This window comes from Chaetodon trifascialis, chromosome 16 (assembly GCF_039877785.1).
Source record: "Chaetodon trifascialis isolate fChaTrf1 chromosome 16, fChaTrf1.hap1, whole genome shotgun sequence".
NCBI classification, from domain to species: domain Eukaryota; kingdom Metazoa; phylum Chordata; class Actinopteri; order Chaetodontiformes; family Chaetodontidae; genus Chaetodon; species Chaetodon trifascialis.
This window is the reverse complement of record NC_092071.1, coordinates 21,193,851-21,213,154: the sequence shown is the minus strand read 5'-3', so window position 1 is coordinate 21,213,154 and position 19,304 is coordinate 21,193,851. Positions and strand designations below refer to the sequence as shown.

Sequence of the window (19,304 nt, the reverse complement as noted above, 5' to 3'; positions counted from 1 at the left end):
AGAAATTCTGGTTCTGTACTGTTCACATTATTACAGGTGATGCAAATCTCCTGTTTCCATCACATCCCAATAACGCTCTATTGTAAAGAGATCTGGTGACTGCTGAGGCGGTTTAAGTACAGTGAACTAATTGTCATTTTCAATAAACCAGTTTGAGATGATTTGAGCTTTATGACATGGCGTGTTGTCCTGCTGTAAGTATTCATTCATTCAGAGAACTGCTGCTCACTTGATATTTTCTCTTTTTAACAATTCTCTATAAACCCTTCGGATGGCTGTGCGTGAAAATCCCACAGATTCCAAAGCACTCAAACCAGCCCAACCCGCATGTCACTTAAATCAACTATCTCCCCCATTCTGATCCTTGTGTGAACTTTAGCAAATCATCTTCAGCATGTCTATATACCTCAGTTCATTGAGTTGCTGCCATGTGATTGGCTGATTAAATATGCATTGATGAGCGGCTGAACAGGTGTACCTAATAATGTGGCTGGTGAGTGTATCATCACACATTTCTTTCAATTGTGCCAGCTGCTATATTCCTTCAAACACCAAACTATCACGTATCCACACTGTGGAGATCCCACACCTGATCTCAGAGTTGTCTGCATCTCTCCTCTGTGATGGAGGCCCACCAGCATCCTGTTTGTCCATGCCTTGGTAGCTCTGCGGTGGAGAGATGGGTTCATAGTTTTCCATTTGCCTGCCGCCTCGCTCTGGAGATTTGCCAGGCCTAGACAGCGAGCAGAGAGAGATAAATGTTAAGATGATGAGTAATAAATTAGATTCACTGAATTTTTCAGAGTTAACTGTCTGGTCCATGCACCTGGCTCTGGGCTTGTCAGGGGCATTCTCTGGGGAAACTCTGCTGGAGGGTCTCTGGTGGTGTGGGGCCTGGACCTGACTCTCTGGACTGTAGCGGTTGGGCATCTTAGCTCGACCTGAAGAGGACACGGGTGGCACCACGCTCTGGAATGTGGCCGAGGCTGAGGAGGAGACTGGAGGAGGGTCCTGATTCCGAGCGAAGTCTTGGGTTATGATATGCTGCATGACAGGGAGCGACCGCAAACACAGGTCAGTTAGGTTCAATGGGTTGAGGTACAGGCTAAATCTGGTATGTGCTGCATTACTTTTTCACATTCTTCATTATTTCTTACCGAAATATGATCAGCCAAGGTCATTACTCTGTGAGTCTTGGGGACCTGGGAGTAGCTGTCAGCCTGGGAGGAGGGGGGCTGCTGGGGACTGGGCTGTGGTGGCTCCCCTGATGACCGATAACGACTCATGTCATAGGCCCGCATGCCAGCTGGTGAAGGTTGACCAAGAACACAGAGTTGTTGTTTTGGGCCGAGAGTAAGGGTGAGATGAGGAGAGATAAGACAGGAAAGAGCGAGGACGCTGTATACCAACAGCAACTGATCTAATTTGTTTGCAGGTGACAGGAATAACTTCCAGTGGAGTCTGGGGAAGAGACTGGTGCAGGGAAACTGAGTCTCAAATGACAAGGTCAGTGGGTTAAGTCATTCAAGCTATGGAATGTTTACTCCACTTGACTAGCGCTAAATTTAGCCTTTACAGCCTCTGTGACCCGAACCACTACCTCTAACAATCTCTGAATAATTTGGAACATTATTCAGTTTCACGACTGAGTTGGTGTGTTCATACCTGCTGCCTGTTGTTGCACTTCTTCTGGTTTGTCCTGTTGGGACTGGACCGGGGAATTACCAGGGCTAATCACCTCAATGGCTCCTCCACCAGTGTTATCGTATCGACTGGATGACACTGCAGGACAATTATGGACAAATAGTTATTATTTATGTTAAGTAAACAGCACAATATTAAGGTTTGGCCGTGGTCTACCCTCAGCAGTGTGCACTTGTCCACAAAGCTAACAGAGGATATCAAGTGTATCCAGTATACTCACAGCTGCTAGAAGAGTCCGAGCTCTGAGAGCCTCGCTCCCGTGAGTCTTTGTCCGAGGCTATCTGCCGCGTGATGATGACATCAATGAAGTTAGCAGCTGTGATAGTTGTCTTGCCACGAGTCCGAAGCTCCTCTTCAATGCGGGACTTGGAGGTTTGAGGGCCCTTATCCTTAACCCCTACTCCAGGGCCCTCAGAGTAAGCTGAATGAGGCTTACCCCCTGGCAGAGACATTGAGCCATATGGTGACTGCATGGATCTCCGGTCTGCCTCCTGCTGCTGCTGCTGCTGTTCGGAGAGGCTGGCTGCTCGCCGAGCAGACATGTCGTCATCCCGTTCATGTTTGCTCTCCTTCACCTTTGCCACTTCCATCTGCGGGGCAGAAGCTGCGGCATCCACCAGAGCAGCCAGAGCATCAGCTGCGGTACTGTAGCGAGAGCTGCTCTGGGCCGCTGCTGTCGCTGCTGCTGAATGGGGCCTGAGGAGGAAATTAAGAGATGAAGGCATCAATCATATTTCCTGAGGGATGGGTTCAATTAAAAGACAACTAAAAGTCTGATGAATATATCTGAAGTTTTCCATCCAAACTGTAAACCTGTATGTAAATTGAGGACGTCTCCCCATGAATACATGAAAAGACACAAAGAGTGTATGACTTGCATTAGCGAGGTGATGACACTCTTGCCCTGGAAGATGCTTGGCCGTTGCTGAACCACAACATCCTGTGTCCTGAGTGAGGGAGAAGGAGAGTGCAGATAACCTCGACTCACTGGCCGGCCTGGCTGCTCTGGTCCACCTGGGACACAAACATACATGAAAGTCTGTACAGTAACAGTAAACACACTGCAACAGTAGGTTTTAAAATGAATTGCCCACGACTATGTACTGTCTAACAGTCCTAACAATAATAAACTACTCTATTCATTGTACACATTATACACAGCACTGTGCGGCATATACAGCAACATAAAGTTTTAAAATAGATTTCTTTTACTGTTGCGTCCATACTGATGTTCAAATGAAATAACGACACGATTTGGTTATCAAAACATTTTGAAGGACCTGGGGTCTGACCTGGCTCATAAAGCCTCTGGCCTGGGCTGAAAATGGATCTGACACTCCCATACTATAAGGAAGTGGATCATATAACATATAAAGTGGATCAACACAGATTTCCTACATTAAAATGGATATAAATGTAATGATTCTGAAGTGAAATTTTCACAACTCTGCTGCTGTGTCAAACAGTAACTAAAAAAACTCACCTCCACGGATGTATTCATTGGTTCGCTCCCGCTCTCGATCTCGCATTTCCCGCTCCCTCTCCCTCTCACGTTCTCGCTCCCTCTCCCGCTGCTCCCTTTCTCTTTCCTTTTCTCTCTCTTTCTCCTGCTGCTCGCGGTCACGCTCTCTCTCCCGCTCCCTCTCTGCACTGGCAGCGGCAGCAGCGAGGTGGGCTGGGTGGCCTGAGGATGACAATGACACACATCACACACACACACACACACACACACATATTAAGTGACAGGGTCTCAGCAGGGCAGATTAGGCTTCTTTTAGAAAAATGAACCACGTGGCCTTGCTGACAAGTCCTGAGTCTATTGTGGCATAATCACAGTAATATTCTGTCTCAGGAATATTACCACATTTATCATTTCAGACAAAACCATGAGTGCAACAGACCACACAGGGTTCATTACAGTGCAGCTGCTTTAGCTGCATACACACTTCAAATAATCATAATGCCTTTAAACTGTGTCAAATTACAATTAAGACTTTTTAAGATATTGTTTATCCTAACTGGAGTGAAACATAAAAAGGGCTTGGCATTCCAAAATAGATTTTAAGGCTTACTTTAGTGAATTTGAGTCTACATATTGCAAGAATGTTCAGTTTAGAGAAAATGACTAAGAATTACAATACAGTACTGAGTTTCAGCTGCAGGTATGTAAATGTTAAACGGGTATAAAAGAATATATTTCACATTTTAAAACAAGATGATGCATTCAAGTATGCAGTGTCTTTAGGTAAACAAGAAATCACCCTGCTGTTGTGCAACAGTCACAGTTCTGTGAGAAATCCCTCCCAGTGTGATTCCAGAGACTCATCCTGAGCTGTGACTGGACAGGCAGAACTGACCTTTGACACCTCGGGCCAGTGCAGGGCTGCACTCTTACAGAGGTGTGAGGGAACACGGAGGTCGTGGCAGGGAAGATAAGGGAACAGGGATGGGGAAGGGATGGGGAAGGGAGGGGTCCTCACCTGGCGATATGGAGGTTGGGTTGAAAGCCCTAGGAGGGAAAGGGGGCTGAGCTCCAGGGAGGTAGGCGATGCGTTCCAAAGTGGGAGTACCTGTTCCCCCAGGGTGAGGCAACAGGATAGTTGGAGGCATCTGGGCTAGATCAATAATCCCTTTTACAGACAGAAGCAAAGGGCCAACGGTGAACAACAAGAACCAATCCATCAATTTCTGAATGTATGAACACCGTATACACTTAACTGTAACCCATCACCTATATCTGTTAGTGCCCAAATACAGATTGATCAGTAAGCAACAGGGCTGCAAAGGGAGTGGAATAGTGGTCAGCTTGTAAGAGGCAACCACTCAACAAATGGAGATTTGGATGACCAAACCCAATTGATAAATTGAGCAGCAGCCGAATCAGTTGCAGCCCCAATATAAAGAGCAAATCAGCAAAATGTGACTAGGTCATTTGCTTCTGGGCGTCTGGAAAAGGTAGCCACTACTTCACAAGCACACAGTCTGCATACTACAGCCCTTCCCACTCATGGCCTCTCCCCTGCCTCTTGCGGCAGGTGATAGAGGGTCAGCTGGTGGAGGGCCGTACCTCGAGCTCCGGGTGCGTAAGGGATAGCGACGGGCTGTTCCCGTGGTGACAAGCCTCGGGCCATGTCAGGCCTAGGGATGACTTGCATCTGCTGGGACGTGATATAATCGTTAAGGATGGTCTGCCGCGTGTTCTCCATGGTGTACAGCTGGTAGGTGTTGTGGTAGCCCGTTGGGGATGGCTGCCTAGGGAACATGAAGGCTGTAGTAGAGGACAGGAGAAAAAAAAAAAGGAAACAACAAAACATTTGAACAGAAGGCTCACAGATACTGATCGCAACTGCTGACGTCAATAGCTGAAAAAGATCCTGGACATATAGTGCTAATGAATTAGACAGCCTGAGTTGCTGTCGTCAACTTCAGAATTAATCACTGAATTAAGGTCATCATTGTTCTTTTTGCAAGTGGGCTGAAAACAGTGCAGAAGATTTAAAAACTGTACCAGGATCCAGCACTCTGTGGAAGGCCATCGAGGGGTCGAGATGTGGAGGCAGGTGGGCTCGGTACACTTCCCCTGGAACAACAGGCCGGTGGTGGGGGTCGAAGGGGCTGTGAGAGCCTACGGGGTCACCACCTGACACTGGGGACTTGGCTGGGACGCTGTCCCTCTGTGTCGGGGTCATGGCACTCTTTCTTTCATGTGGAGCGGATTTTGCAGAGCTCATACCACCTTTGTGGGAGAGAGGGACACACATGACTCATCAAATCAGTAAATGCTTAGTCAAACAACAACCTATCATCTCATGACCGTACATCTGTGACAGAAAACAACATGCTCTCAGCACTGGGTGCACATTGCATATTAGTCCTAATATTCTGGCAAATAAGATGATCTGGTTTAACAAGATAAATGTCTAATTGAATCTTGTGTAACACTAGAGCTGTTGTGATTATGGTATTAGACTAAAAATGAATGGCTGAGAACTTGAATTTTCAGTTCGTTAATAAAATTGTTATGGAATATACCCTCTGGAGCACGTCCTAGCATGGGTGAGCCTCTGGACACGGGGTTGGTGCTGTAGTTAACAGGGGTTCTGCGAGCATTAGCGTCCTCATACATGCCCGGGCTAAGCTGGGATTTGCTGGCCTCCTGGTGTGTGGAGCGCAGGACAGAGGTGGTGGAGTTGACCACAGACGTGTGGCGTACTGCCTTGTTCTCCTCGTATTTGACTCGTTCCATGGCCTCCAGCTGAGGCATGTTGTGGGGAAGCTTAGTAGGACTGGTGATTAAGGACTTGACATTGTGCTTGATAGTAGGCTGGTTGAGGGAGTGAATCTGGTAAATGGAAGGAACAACACGTCAGTCATCATTACATACACCATAAATATTTGGAATTTTGCATATTCAATATGAAAAGGTTTGAGGTAAAACCAATTCTTCATGGAAAGCCCATTAATATGGCATTCACTGAACAGATCTGAAGAATGGCAATAGTAAATGCTGTAAAGTAAAAAAAAAAAAAAAAGAAAAAGAGAAATAATTCTGGGCAGCCCTTCAAAGCTCAAACTGTCTTACCTGAGAGATGGAACCATCCATAGCCCTTCTGTCCGACAGGTCAGGGGTCTTGCAGATGTCCTGGCCAGACTGATCTTGTCGGGGGATTTCGTGAATGGAGCGTCCCATCTCTTTGATAGTATTGACTCCCTCATAGGGCTTGCCCTTGCCAATACCCCCTTCGAAGGAGCGGATCGGTGGGCTCTCTCGCTTGATTTGTTTTCCATATTTCATGGCCTCTTCATAGGTCTCTGCAGCAGTTCTGGGTGTTCCTGGAAAGATTTGAAAACTATTTCAGCTTTTTCTCATTATTTGTGGCTACTAGTAACAGTGAGTGATTAGTTGGACTGTCGCAAGCTATACAATTAGCTACCTTGCATGATGGATCCAGTGATCAATGGTCTTTCCTTAGAATCTGCATGTAGACCATCTCTGGGTAAGGCTCTGCTGATCAACCCTGAGAAACAAATAAGCACTATCAGTCTCCTGGTACAGCACAAACAAACCAAGACACATTGAGTACACTCATTAACACACAACCAATACCTTCGAATGGAGCACCGTCCCTGCCAGGGTGCCCCCTGCCCATGGGTCCTTCCATCATGTCGTAAGTGCGTTTCAGCTCATGGCCTGTTCGGGGGCTGCGGGTGTTTTCCCTGGGGTTCTTGATAGCTTTTGGACAGGAAACCTCATGATCAAATGTCTGTGCTTGGTTAAGACATTCTCAACAATTTTTTGGTATATCAATAATCAAGCACTTACCGTCATAGGAGAGGATGTGACCACTCTTGCCTTCATAGATAACATGACCTTTGGCCAACTGTTCTCCCCTTGCCTTGTCAGGGCTGCTTAGGTCCTCGGTGGCCAGCTTTGTGATTGTGCCCTTCAGGAGGTCTGCAGCAATGCTAGACTGGGGCAGGGCTGGGGTGCCCTATTTTAAAAAAAGAGCAAAGATATAATGAGACCTGCCAACCATCTCCGTTTTTCCCAGGATTCTCCCATATTTTACCTTTCTCTACTGCTGTCGTCCTGTTTAAATATTTCCCCCTAAATTTCAAGTACAACAAGAAGTACTACATTCCCCTCCAGTACAGCAGGTGGCAGGCTGTAGAACATTTACAGTAATATCTAGTGAGGAGGAAGAGGATGAACATGAGAGGGATAGAGCAGATGGAGAACCTGCCAAAAAGGCTAAATGTTTGTGCAAGTGTCACTAAAGTCCTACTTTTTGTAAAATATTCCACATGCATATTAGCATGTTATCACATTGAGGGAAAGCCATGACAAGCCAGCATGGCAAGTCTGATGAGGACGCCCAAGAGGTGCAGAAACATGCTCCACCAATGACTGTATTTATGCTATGTCCACCATCCATTTTTATAATCACCCTCTGCTACCAACTGTCAGTCTCAGTAGCCTCTGCTATCACAACTGAAGCATAATGTCTGAGTTATTTGTATATATCCTTCAAGTTATACATAAATAAACTAGGTGCTGAATTTTTATGCCTTTTTGTTTTCATTTATAAAATGCAGAAATGTTCAGAGCATTTCACCTTCAAGCAGGTTTGATTGATTGATTGATTGATTGATTGATTGATTGATTGATTGATTGATTGATTGATTGATTCTGACAATGTGTAAAATGTAAATTAGAAACAGAATGTGATGATTTGCAAAACACTGAAACCTCGTATTTAATTGAAAAAGCACAAAGACAACAATGCGTGAAATGCTGAAACTGAGAAATTTCATTTTATTTGAAAATGATTTCCTCATTTAGAATTTGATGCCAGCAACAGTTTTCAAAAAAGTTGGGACAGGGTCACGTCTAGCTGTCTGTTGCATCACCTCCTCTTTTAACAACACTGTCAGTGTTTGGGAACTGAGGAGACCACCTGCTGCAGTTTCCACACTGGAATGTTTCCCATTCATTCTTGATGTATGATTTCAGCTACTCAACAGTTCGGGGTGTCCTTTGTCTCTGATTGCCAGCACAGTTTGTCACAGAGTAGTGAAGCCCTCCCCATCTTTACCTCAGGAAGACTCAGCCTCTCTGGGACGCTCTTTTTAGACCCAATCACATTACTAACCTGTTGCCAGTTCACATGTTCAAACAGGTCTTTTTGATATGTTGTTTCTGTGCTATTTTCAATTAAATATGGGATTTCAGTGTTCTGCAAATCATCACATTCTGATCCCATTTACCTTTTACACAGTGGCCAAACGTTTGTTGCTCTGATACTTTAAAGCAAGTGTTTGTGTGGTGGTGATTTTAGGATTCACTGTGTGTAGCCTTGTCTAAATGTAAGGGGCATGTGGACAGGGTGGGTGGTGGGACGGTCCAGGGCAGCTCACCAGAAATTTCCCTTATTTTCGATTCTCAATGCTGACAGGTGTGTATAATGCAATATAAAAAGCAAACACACACACATATATGAGCAATGAAAAGTCTTATCTCTCATTTATTCATTCATAGCTTCTACCTTGTGACTGTAAAAAAAACACTTCATTGATTTGTTACCTGAGTGATTGACCCTCTGAAGGCCAGACCCTCGCCCACCTTTGCTGGGTTGCCTCTGCCATCCTGTATAGATGAAACTACAGCTCCTGGAGTTACACAGAGAAAGAAAGAAGCATTGAGTCATGTGGATGGTGTCATCTAGAGACGCTGAACCAAAAGTTTGACTTTTTGGTAGTAATACCAGTTTGTGTCAAGATTGAAATTCTACAACCACACAAGCAGAGAGGTGATTTTATTGTCACACAGTGCTTCAGTGCTTGAATGAGAAAAGTTAAACAGATAAAATAATATAGAAAATGAAGCAGACCTTTTTTTTAGCTTCCTTTTTATAATGATATACTTTACTTTGACAACATCTAATGTGAGTTGTTCACATAAAAAAAAAACAAACAAAAAAAAAAAACGGCATTTTGTGGGAAAGTCAAAGATTTAGGTTATAGTTTTAATAAACTCAGTTCCATTGTTCAATACAGTGACTCTTGAATGTTGATGTCCCAGGCCTGCAACTGTGAGGAAATCTCAACAATACTGAGGAGAAATGGCTTTTGTTCTGGACTTCCACTTCATTTATTGGCAGTTCTACCGTAACACAACAGAGCTGTGCTACAAAGGGCCAAAGTAAACATCGATCTGTCTTCATGGTGAACACGCCTTCAATTGTCCTGAACAATCATATTTGACGTGGTAGCATATAATGCAGTGTGGCTCAGTCACCATTTGGTGCCAATGCAACTGAGCATGACTGAATGTCAGTGTGGACTCTATGAACCTTATCCACAAAGGCCTATGTGGAGCTACTAAATATAAGTTTATTGGTATTTGAAACTTAAACAACATATGTATAAAAGTTCTGGTGATGTATTCATTACTGTGCAATAAACTCCCTTCATGATAAATTTGACCCGTCTTTGTAAGTTACATGTGCGCCCCTAAGAGAGTGGATAAGAGACACAGCTCCATTGTGACTGAGGCCAAACATAAAGCAGCAAGTTGCAAGATGAGTGTGGGCATGAAGGATTGGAACAGATCCTCTGCTTTAATGCAGCAGTTACAACTTCAAGGTTGGAACAGTAACTGCAGCAGTTCAGGCTCAACGGACTGAAGACACCGTTTCACAGGAAGAGGATACTTAACAATATTCATGTGATGCCACATTAAAGCTTAGTCTGACTGCCATGTTTTCTTTTTCTTTTTCACGTCTTGAAAGTCATCACAACAACTGGCAAAAAGCATGCAACAGATTTTAAGTGTACATTAGTGAACCATCTATTTTTCATATGTTTGAAACTTGACTAGTTTTAGCAAAATGTTTTGATGTAGTGAGACAATATCTTACAGCCCTAAAAATACAGGAATCCCTCAGGGGTGTCATTTAACTAAGTGAGGCTGGTACTTACTGTCTGTCTAAGGATGCACACAAGCCAACTCTTGTGTTTATGTCATGTTTGATTTGATTTGAGAAGAACCGTATTTTAACAGCAAAATGAAAATAAGGTGCAGTAATGTGACGGTCTGGGGCCCTACCAGGCTTGTTAGGATCTTGCTGTCGAGGCAGACCAAGAGAGATGGAGCCCACAGTGCTCTTAGTCCCTTCTGGCCCATAGACGGCATGGGATGGCAGGTATGTGCCAGGAGTTCCCTGGAAGAGCAGGAACAAAAAACACATTTCAAAGTCAGGTCACCATGTTCATGACGCAATATCAAGCTGATGAAGCAAAGGCAACAAAATATTCCAGAGTAGAGCTTTGAGTAACATTCACTGTTTTAATTTAGCAGTCAGACAAACCCCTAATGTTACAGCAAATCCTAGGGTCATTTTTGGGGGGAGAATACCACCTATTCCGCTCCCTTTGCAGAAAAAGCATTCTGTTAGGATGGTATCACTTGACAAACACAAAATTTAATTCTGTGTTCTTTTGATAAAAGGGTAAATCAAATCTAGCTAGAAAATTGCAAGAACAGTGTTTGGTGTGTCACAGTGTCTGTTCTGGAAAACACTTCATCATCAAACCCAGATGAATTTATTCTCACTGACAGCTCACATGAAACTGATGATTCGAGGGACCCTGGGGAGTTTTCTCGTAAACAACAGTAAACAAAAGTTATGTTTACACTCAGTCTTACTCATCAAAATGCGTTGTGTGCATCCTTGAACTCTGAGAAAAACATTGCCCGCATTTCCTTCCTCATAACACATCCTTCAAACAATCTTTTCAGGTATTTCACTTCCTGCATGGTTTACGTTCATGTTCACTAGCTTTCATCTTCGTCTTCCCTGTCTTTGTTGGTGCATTGCTGCATATATATTGCTGTGTAATCACCATTGGCAGGGATGTGTCATGTGTCACCCACATGCACAAAAACAGCTTCCACAGCGCTACTAGAGGTCCAAAAACTCCAGAGGGAACCTTCATGGTTTTGTCTTTGCTCTGATGTAAATGTCAGTGGGTGTAGAAAAGTATGTGGACCCCCCCCCATGCTAGCTGTGCAGTAACAACTCACAGATAAGCATGTATTTGTTTCTTTGTGCTTTATTTCAAAAACTACAGGAGCATGCACCACTATGCAGTATGTTTGTACTACTTGCAATTGATCACCAGCAAACCTTTGCTATCAGCCCCCGGGTGCCTTACCTGGGAGATGGAGCCGCCTTGGATGAAGGAGGGCTTGTCCGTGGGCTTGGTGGTTGGAATGAGTGGAGGAGGAGAGGGAATGTTGGGAGGTCGACTGGGTCTGCTGAACGTCACGCGGACTCCATCGGGCATACTCTGGACTAGCTGGTTGGGGGCAGGGTGGAGGACTGTTGGGAATATGGGGGAATAAAAAAAGAATAGAAAGACACGATTGATTACCAGAAGAACAACTGAGGATTAAACATCTACCTGAACAGCAAAGGACTAAAAACTTTCTTCACATAAAAATCACAAACCAACTATCAGCTCACACAGTAACTTAGACATGTCCTCTCAATGTCTTCCGCCTGCCAGACACCAGAACTTCAATCCATCCAGTATAAGGATTCCATTAAGCTTAATTTCCCATCAAAGACTGCACGATAAAATATCCCATTCATCCTGAGAGAATCCAGTGAGTGGAGAAGGAAGCACTGATGACCTCATGTAACAGCCTGTCCTCAGCTTGAGGTAACCTTGGCCCATGTCTGCTGTCTCTCTCCTGGGAGCCGAGTAGACAAAATGGATCCTAACACACAAATGCACCCACACAAGACCAGGAATAACCTCTGTGCAGGGAGTGCCCCTCATGTTCTGCACTACGCAAAATCCAAAATGGAAATTGGCTGTGAGAGAGTTCCTCCAACAGGCATGCACGTCATCATCCTGCTGGCTCATACAGGGACAGTCAAGAAAACAAGCCACTCTATGACGAGTTTATAAATCCCTGTTGCAGGGCGACTGCATGTCAAACATTAACATTAATGCTGCCATCAGTTCAACATCAGGTACAACAACCTAATTTGTCAGGACATGAGAAATATGTTTGCTCCCAAATGACAAATAAGAAAAACTTTATATTAAAAATCTAAATGCCATTTCCACTTCAACAGCAGCAGACATTTTCAAAAGGAATGTTTGCCGGACACCATCATTTTGGGGACTGCACCCCTTTGCCTTCCTAAAGCAAGCCTTTGCTATTATCCTCAAACCATAATGCTGTAATTACAGTAAATGATTGTAGGTCAATGAAATAATGAGAAATGAAAGTCTGTAGGCAGGATCAACATAAAATGTGTTCATCTATAGTTTTGATCCTACTTCTGCCCCATTACATATTACTTTGCTCAAGTATTACGACAAGATTCTTGCAAATATCTGAAAATTATCCTGCTTGCACAATCTTAGGTTGATTCAGCATCACAACAGCACTAACAGGTCCTGTTCAGGAGCGTAAAGACTGATAAGCCAGGGGCAGACACTCACTATACATGCATGAAAGACGTTTCATTGTGGATTTCAACTGATGTACAATTCCAATCTATATAAACATATAGTGAATGAAAGTGAAAATGCAGAAACGTAACAGTTTACCAGGGTGTCCTGGCACCAATGTCAAATACATGGAAATATAGGGTACAATAGTGTGAGTACTGTTCCTTCTATACAGTAAAAATCACATTCACATAAAAGAGAAGGGTATTCCTCGCCATGTATGCTCTACTGTGAGCTGCAGTGAGCCATCACATGAGCTGCTTAACATTCTTTATTTTTGATCATATCTCTGATCATTACAACAACAAACTTCTGTCTTTAGAATACTTCAGAATATTTCACTATTCTACAATATTCTTAAGTAATGACCCCCTGGTTTCTTCAGGTTTCAGTCATTATCAAGATACTCTTCAAACTGGCCACACTCTCATTAAATACTGTGATATTTTTTTGTTGTTGTATCGACTGGTCTGACTCTCTAGCATGTGATTATACCGGAAACAGCTGGCTCGTGCTTGTTTGACCTCTACTGTAGGGCCCAGTGCATTCTCCCTCATGCAGGGATCAGACCACTGCACAGCTTTAAATAAGAGGACTTTCCAGAAAACAGCACATTCTAAGAATAAAACAATTGGAAAAACATTTCTAACTTTACCAGTTTTAAGGATTTAATATTCCTTGAGAGAAACTCAGGCATAGGTTTCAAAAAGCATTTCTCGTGTCAGCTAAACATTGAGTAAATATATCCAGTACACAGTATACTGTAACCAAATGTGAGTACATATACTGTGAGTACATATACCTTTGGACAAGAAGAAATCCAACCTTATCTAATGCACAAGTGCTCTAAGACACTGCCAAACCCAGACGCACAACAGGATTAAAAGGTCCACATCAGTCCTCCTCTGCTCCAACTTTAACTTCAAATAAGGACAAACAATTTTATATGCAGAAGACAGGCCATCAAACCAGCCTGTACTAGAATAAAATATAGATATCAAAACATGTCAAAATGAAATACAGAGTGGCTCAAACATTAAGTCTATTGCATTTCAGTCCAAACTACATAACAGTCTCTTGCCAACAGTCAATTTAAGTGCCCCCATTGTCAAACCCAAAAGACTCAATAAGAGTCAGGCAAGGCTAGTTTGTATCAGCAAGGGAAGGGAGGGGAGGGGAGGAGGAGGTGAAGATGTGTGCTTTTACCTGGTGGCACACTGTAGCGGGAGACAGTGGGGGCGTTGGGGTCAGGCTGGGGTGAGGCCTTGCTCAGCTCCCTGGGGGAGAGTCTGTAGGGAGAGCCTGGCCGACCAGAGTGGGCCTCCTGGTCCACAGCCAGCTTCATGTCATAAGGCATGTAGGGTAAGGGCTTACCTGCAGTACACAGGCATAAGGACAAAGGGAAGACAACCACTATTAAAACAAGAACTCAACGCCAGTGAGCATTGAGTTGACCTAGAATGAAAAGGTCTGTACAACTCAAGCCGCCACCCGGACACACACCCGCTGAAGCCTATGTAATAAACATCTTGGTGTCAAAGCTCAGCAGCTTACTGACAGCTGCTCCACTCTTCAACAGCAGTCCAACTAAAAGGTGCTAAAAGCTGTGCAAAAATCAAGCCGTGATGCAGGCTGCCTAGTGACTTTGCTGCTCTCCCTTCTGAAACTACATCTGACTGCCCAGATGCAGCAAGTGTCTGACTCTGCCATGCTCCAGTCATTCAACTTCCAAAAAAAGAAAAAACAAACACACAAACAAACAAACAAACAGACACCACAGTGCCTTTTCTTCATCCAAAGACATTTCAAGAGGAGCATCAATGCAGACTTCAGCTCCAACTTTGCAGAGTCAACTAACTTCTTTGTGTTGACTCAGGCTGAACCAGGTTACGACAGTCCAGATCAACCTCAAAGAGTTCCTTCTTTGAAAGTGCACAAAAATGAATGGGGCCTAAAAAATGCATCAGCTAAAAATAGCTAGTAGCGACAGGGAACAAGGCTGACAGAGCGATGAACAAGAAGGAGGAGAGATGAAGACAGAATGAGGATAGTTTTTGTTCTCTTACCATCTCGGTCTAGTGTGGTGGGGCTGCGTGTGTTGAAGGGGGGTCTGCGCTCCAGGTCTCCCTGATCCTGCCTCTGTTTCTCCTCTTGGTGTGCCCACTCATGCACTGCTTTGATCTGGTGTTGCAACATGGCAAATCCACTGATGGGTACACCACCAGGGCCAAAAGGACCAGGTACCTAGATAAATTAAGGAGAGAAAATGTCCAGATGAATGCCAGTTACAAACTGCTTGAGATATTGATTGGAGTACCGAAGCAGTGTGCATAGACCACTGAACAAACACAAAATGAAAAATGCATTCCCTGCATGAAATGAAGACCTTGGTAGATAAAGGATCCAGATTTATACAGCAGAAAACAGTAGATAATGCTAGCACATAATGGAACAGTTGGGTACATAAAAATTAAATGGCTAACAGCATGAGCATCTTATCACACTGCTCATAATGAGTGACTCTGGAAATGTGTGGGCACGCTTTGAACCTTCCTCTGTGCAAGCCTAAATGGATCAACCTGAAACTGTGACTAACCATAGGTGGGATGGCAGCTGCCCGCTGCTGCAGCTGCTGGATGTTAAGTTGGGTTTGCTTGGGCGAGGACACCAGCACCGAGCCCGGAGGGCTAAGCAATGAAGGCTTTTCCATGGAGAACATTCTGCAGAGGCGCAAAGCAAAATGTATATGTCACACTATATGTCACAAACCTGCTCTTGTAAACCATAGTCATGTACACACAACATGAGAACATGAGGATAATGATGAAAACTCACATTCTTTCAGGCTCGGCTTCCACGTCCTCATCAGCACTGCAGGTGGCGCTGGAGTCATTATCTGAATGGAGCTCCCTCTCGCCATGATCTCCCTTTTCTCCTCTCTCCTTGATCTCAGGCTCCATTTTGACCTGAACTTCGCCAGTCTTCATGTCCACATCCTGAGGTTCAGTTTTGGGATGCAACGAGCCTGCATAGGAGGCCACCCTAGCATCCTGAGAGCCAGTCTCGCTCTCTGGGCTTTTCTCTTCCTTGACACAGAGTTCCCCATATGACGGCTCCTGGGCCTTTCCATTGCTGGCCTGACCTTTGTCCTGGTCAGAGCAGTGAGCATCTCCCGCAGTGCTGTCTGCCCTCTTGGAGTCACCAGACTTTGAGGAGTCAGCCTGAGAGGGGGAGGGGGCACTCTCTGTATCAGAGCTGTTGTCACCGCCTGAGGAAGCATGACAAGTATTAATTAATTAGTATTGGTGAAAAAGTGCATATTAAACAATGCATGAAATTCTCTGAAACTCACAAGACTTTTCAGCAAATTTTTAATTCCAGTTAGAAATAAAAGTAGTATAAATAAATGTAGACCTGTCACAAAATAAGTCTCCCTATTTAGCATGAAAAGCTTTTCTTGGAAGACCAAGTGTATCATGAATGTGAAACAAACATCAACGCAAGAGACAGCAAAAACTGGAAACACACACAATCTAAAAAAAGGTTACCTCCACTTTATGCCTCACACATTTCTTTCCTACCCATCTGCAATTTATCCATTGTCACATTTTGCTTTGGCACAAGGAGCTGTTGTTAGTTCCTTCTGTATATAAACTTAATTTAATGATCTCGCTTTATACCATTAAAATTTGCTTATGAAAAGGACTTAAAGATACAACACAAAAGCCACTCAAAACATGACATGACATAAAAGACACTGAACAAACTGCAGTTTGTAAATGCTATAAACATCAATTCATGTCTGAAAAATACACATTCTTACAACAGAAACTGCGTATTTAAAAAAATCTGCCTGCCCGCTTGGTTTGCATATTGTCTACCGCTGCAGTTGTTGCTATGGTAATAGTGGTCCAGATGGTATGTCCATGCAAAAACAATTAACAAATGCATTTTATGTATCAAACCAAAATCAGAGAATAAACATTACAACCCAAATGACAAACACTACACTGTGTATAAGTGCACTTAAATAGAGCTGCACTAATGCCTCCTCTGCTCTCCTCTACTGCTCTTCTGTCTGATTTGCATAAAGGGAGCTCCACAGGCTGCAGATCACCAAGACCTCGAAGGAGCAGTTTGGGTTTCCATGGGATGGAGACAAAGTCAAATAAACATGAGAGAAGACCTTGTGACCTCCCACTGTCGCCACTGCTATCTTGTAATCAGGAGACTGTTTAAATTATATGTAAGTCTGACAATTTTCCAACAAAAAAGACAGTGTCCCGTTTCTGTATAAAAAAAACAACAACAAAAAACACAGCGTTGATTTTATAAACTAGTACTATTCTCTGCTAATTGTCAGTTTCTTTACATAGCATGGTATCTTTTTCATAGTGGGCTGTCTTCACTATGTAATGCCAGCAGAGATAATGACTTCTGGAGAGGAGGGAGGCGGGCAGACAGACAGGCAGACTTGCCGGATCAAACAAGTGGACCAGCACTTCGTGTTCAAAGAGCAGGCTTTGTTGAGTCTTCAAAGCCAAGAACTGTTATGCAACAGGCGCCCATGTAGTCAGAATTAGTTCGTATCTTTTATCCCTACCTCTCACCCTTGCTTTTTTTCATTTGATCCTTTTTTTCTCTGTCTCATTAAAACTACAGTCAGTAGAGAGCAAGCACATTGCCATCAACTCAAATGAAATCCTTACATGACATTCAGAGGGCATTTTGGATCAGGCTTCCCGGCTTTGCACCGTGCTTATCATTACATTCTTTCTCTCCATATCCTCTTTACTTAACATCAGGCATGAAGCTCCAAAAATTACAGGCAAGGACAAACACTGGAAACAAAAAAATCTATTAGTCTGCTATGCATCTTTCACACAGGTTGCCTTAGGACTTAGGACTTGCCTGACCTCAGATAACAGGAAGAAAATTCCAAAACAAGTGTGTTCGGACACACTAATGATGACCACATGCTTCCTATCTTCCATCTCTCTAACCTTCACTGTCATCTGCGTTGTCCTCATCATCATCATCGGGTGATGCTGTGGCTAGACCTTCACCTTGAGACCTATCAGCACGAGCCCGCCGTGTGTCCTGGGAAACAAAAAGAAGCATTTTGCATTTCTACAGTTACAACAGTTCAATGACAGATCGCCACAGAAAGCAGACAGCAAAAAGCTTACCTGCTTGTGCTGCTGTAGCAGGTTGTCCAGGTTGTGACGTCTCTTGTAATTGAAATAGAAGTTCTTGCACTGTGCCTCGCTTTTGGTGCCCACCATTTTGGCAATTGCCGTCCAGTTTCGCCCATGCTCAACCAGCCCTGGTGCAAGACAAAGAGAGACAATTGAACACAATATGAAGTAATATGGCTGAAATCACTTGTCATGTCTGATAATACAAGCTAATGCTATATTAGACCAAATACAGTAATAAAGCCTAAAGCACTGTAAAGGAACAGCAGAGTGGCGTATCAAAGCCTGATTTGACACAGATATGTAACACTGCTAAAATGTCCAGTGACTGCTTCATGGTGTATCAGTGACATAACAATGATTCCAGAAGCTGATGTTAATGAATTCTTTATAGTCTCTCTTAAGAATGAAAGGCTGCACCTGCAGTTGTAATTATAGCTGATGGCAAACTTTTGGTATTACTGCAAAATGACAATGGACTCATTGTTTCTACGGTTTGCTGTTGGTCAAACCTGATCAACACTCAGTTGAACACACAATCAGCTTTGACAGTCTCACTAAACTTTGAAACTACTCTGCCAAGCTGCAGTGAACTGGAAGACTGCATTTACCTTTAACATTAGGAGGTCTCTTCTCTAAATTCTGTAGCCCCTGTAACCTCCCCTCCCTCCCCTCCCTCCCCTCCCTCCCTCCCTCCCTCCCTCCCTCCCTCCCTCCCAGCCCTGAGATAAGGAATACTGTCAGCTTGACAAAGTCACCATCGAGCTAAAAGCAAAGTCCTATGACAGCTTAAATGAGGGAATGAGGTGGTTGGGAGTGTTGATGTTAAGTGTTATTTTACCCACTGTGCATGTGTGAAGGAGGAGTTCTATTGGTCTGTGAAAGTGGATGTGGCTGGAGTTACTGCTGTTGGCTTTCAGTTAAGTCATAATATGCATAATTGTTTTATTTACTGATTTAACATTGGTAGCATAGGATGGCCGCTGGCAATTACCAAGTTTCCCCAAGCAGAAGACAAGAGGAAGGAAGACATGACAAGAGGAAGTCCTACGAAAGACGGAAGATGAGACTGAAATTTAGAGGACTGTTACCAACCTGGAAAAGGAAGCTATTGCTAACAAGGAGAGCGAAGGACAGTGTACCGGAAATTGCTGGAGTGGACTTGAACAATGATAATGGAATGACTACACTTCTGACGGACTCTGTGTTTTTGAAAAAGGAAAAGGATGTCCAGTACAAGGCGAACACAGAGTTTGACTGAATCAATAGATAAAATGGCAAAACGATGGTGGATTAAATTGTAAAATGTGAATATCAGTACAACAGAACATGTGACTTCAAAATGGAAAATTCAGATGCTATGTTAGCTTT

General features: G+C 43.7%; 1 protein-coding gene across 1 annotated transcript in view; it reads right to left on the bottom strand.

Annotated features, from left to right (window-relative positions):
- Nucleotides 1-19,304, bottom strand: part of ncor1 (nuclear receptor corepressor 1) — a 60,368-nt gene that overhangs the window by 3,743 nt on the left and 37,321 nt on the right. The window contains exons 18-41 of the mRNA XM_070983790.1: nt 17,925-18,061; nt 17,739-17,835; nt 15,571-16,003; nt 15,332-15,455; nt 14,802-14,979; nt 13,942-14,109; nt 11,422-11,588; nt 10,313-10,427; nt 8,789-8,874; nt 7,028-7,196; nt 6,812-6,937; nt 6,639-6,722; nt 6,287-6,537; nt 5,737-6,046; nt 5,213-5,440; nt 4,772-4,972; nt 4,185-4,334; nt 3,188-3,388; nt 2,583-2,718; nt 1,925-2,400; nt 1,666-1,782; nt 1,158-1,306; nt 827-1,044; nt 590-733 (exon numbers count right to left, since the gene is read on the bottom strand). Coding sequence (XP_070839891.1) covers nt 590-733; nt 827-1,044; nt 1,158-1,306; nt 1,666-1,782; nt 1,925-2,400; nt 2,583-2,718; nt 3,188-3,388; nt 4,185-4,334; nt 4,772-4,972; nt 5,213-5,440; nt 5,737-6,046; nt 6,287-6,537; nt 6,639-6,722; nt 6,812-6,937; nt 7,028-7,196; nt 8,789-8,874; nt 10,313-10,427; nt 11,422-11,588; nt 13,942-14,109; nt 14,802-14,979; nt 15,332-15,455; nt 15,571-16,003; nt 17,739-17,835; nt 17,925-18,061 — 4,465 coding nt within the window. The remainder of the gene's footprint in view (nt 1-589; nt 734-826; nt 1,045-1,157; nt 1,307-1,665; nt 1,783-1,924; nt 2,401-2,582; nt 2,719-3,187; nt 3,389-4,184; nt 4,335-4,771; nt 4,973-5,212; nt 5,441-5,736; nt 6,047-6,286; nt 6,538-6,638; nt 6,723-6,811; nt 6,938-7,027; nt 7,197-8,788; nt 8,875-10,312; nt 10,428-11,421; nt 11,589-13,941; nt 14,110-14,801; nt 14,980-15,331; nt 15,456-15,570; nt 16,004-17,738; nt 17,836-17,924; nt 18,062-19,304) is intronic.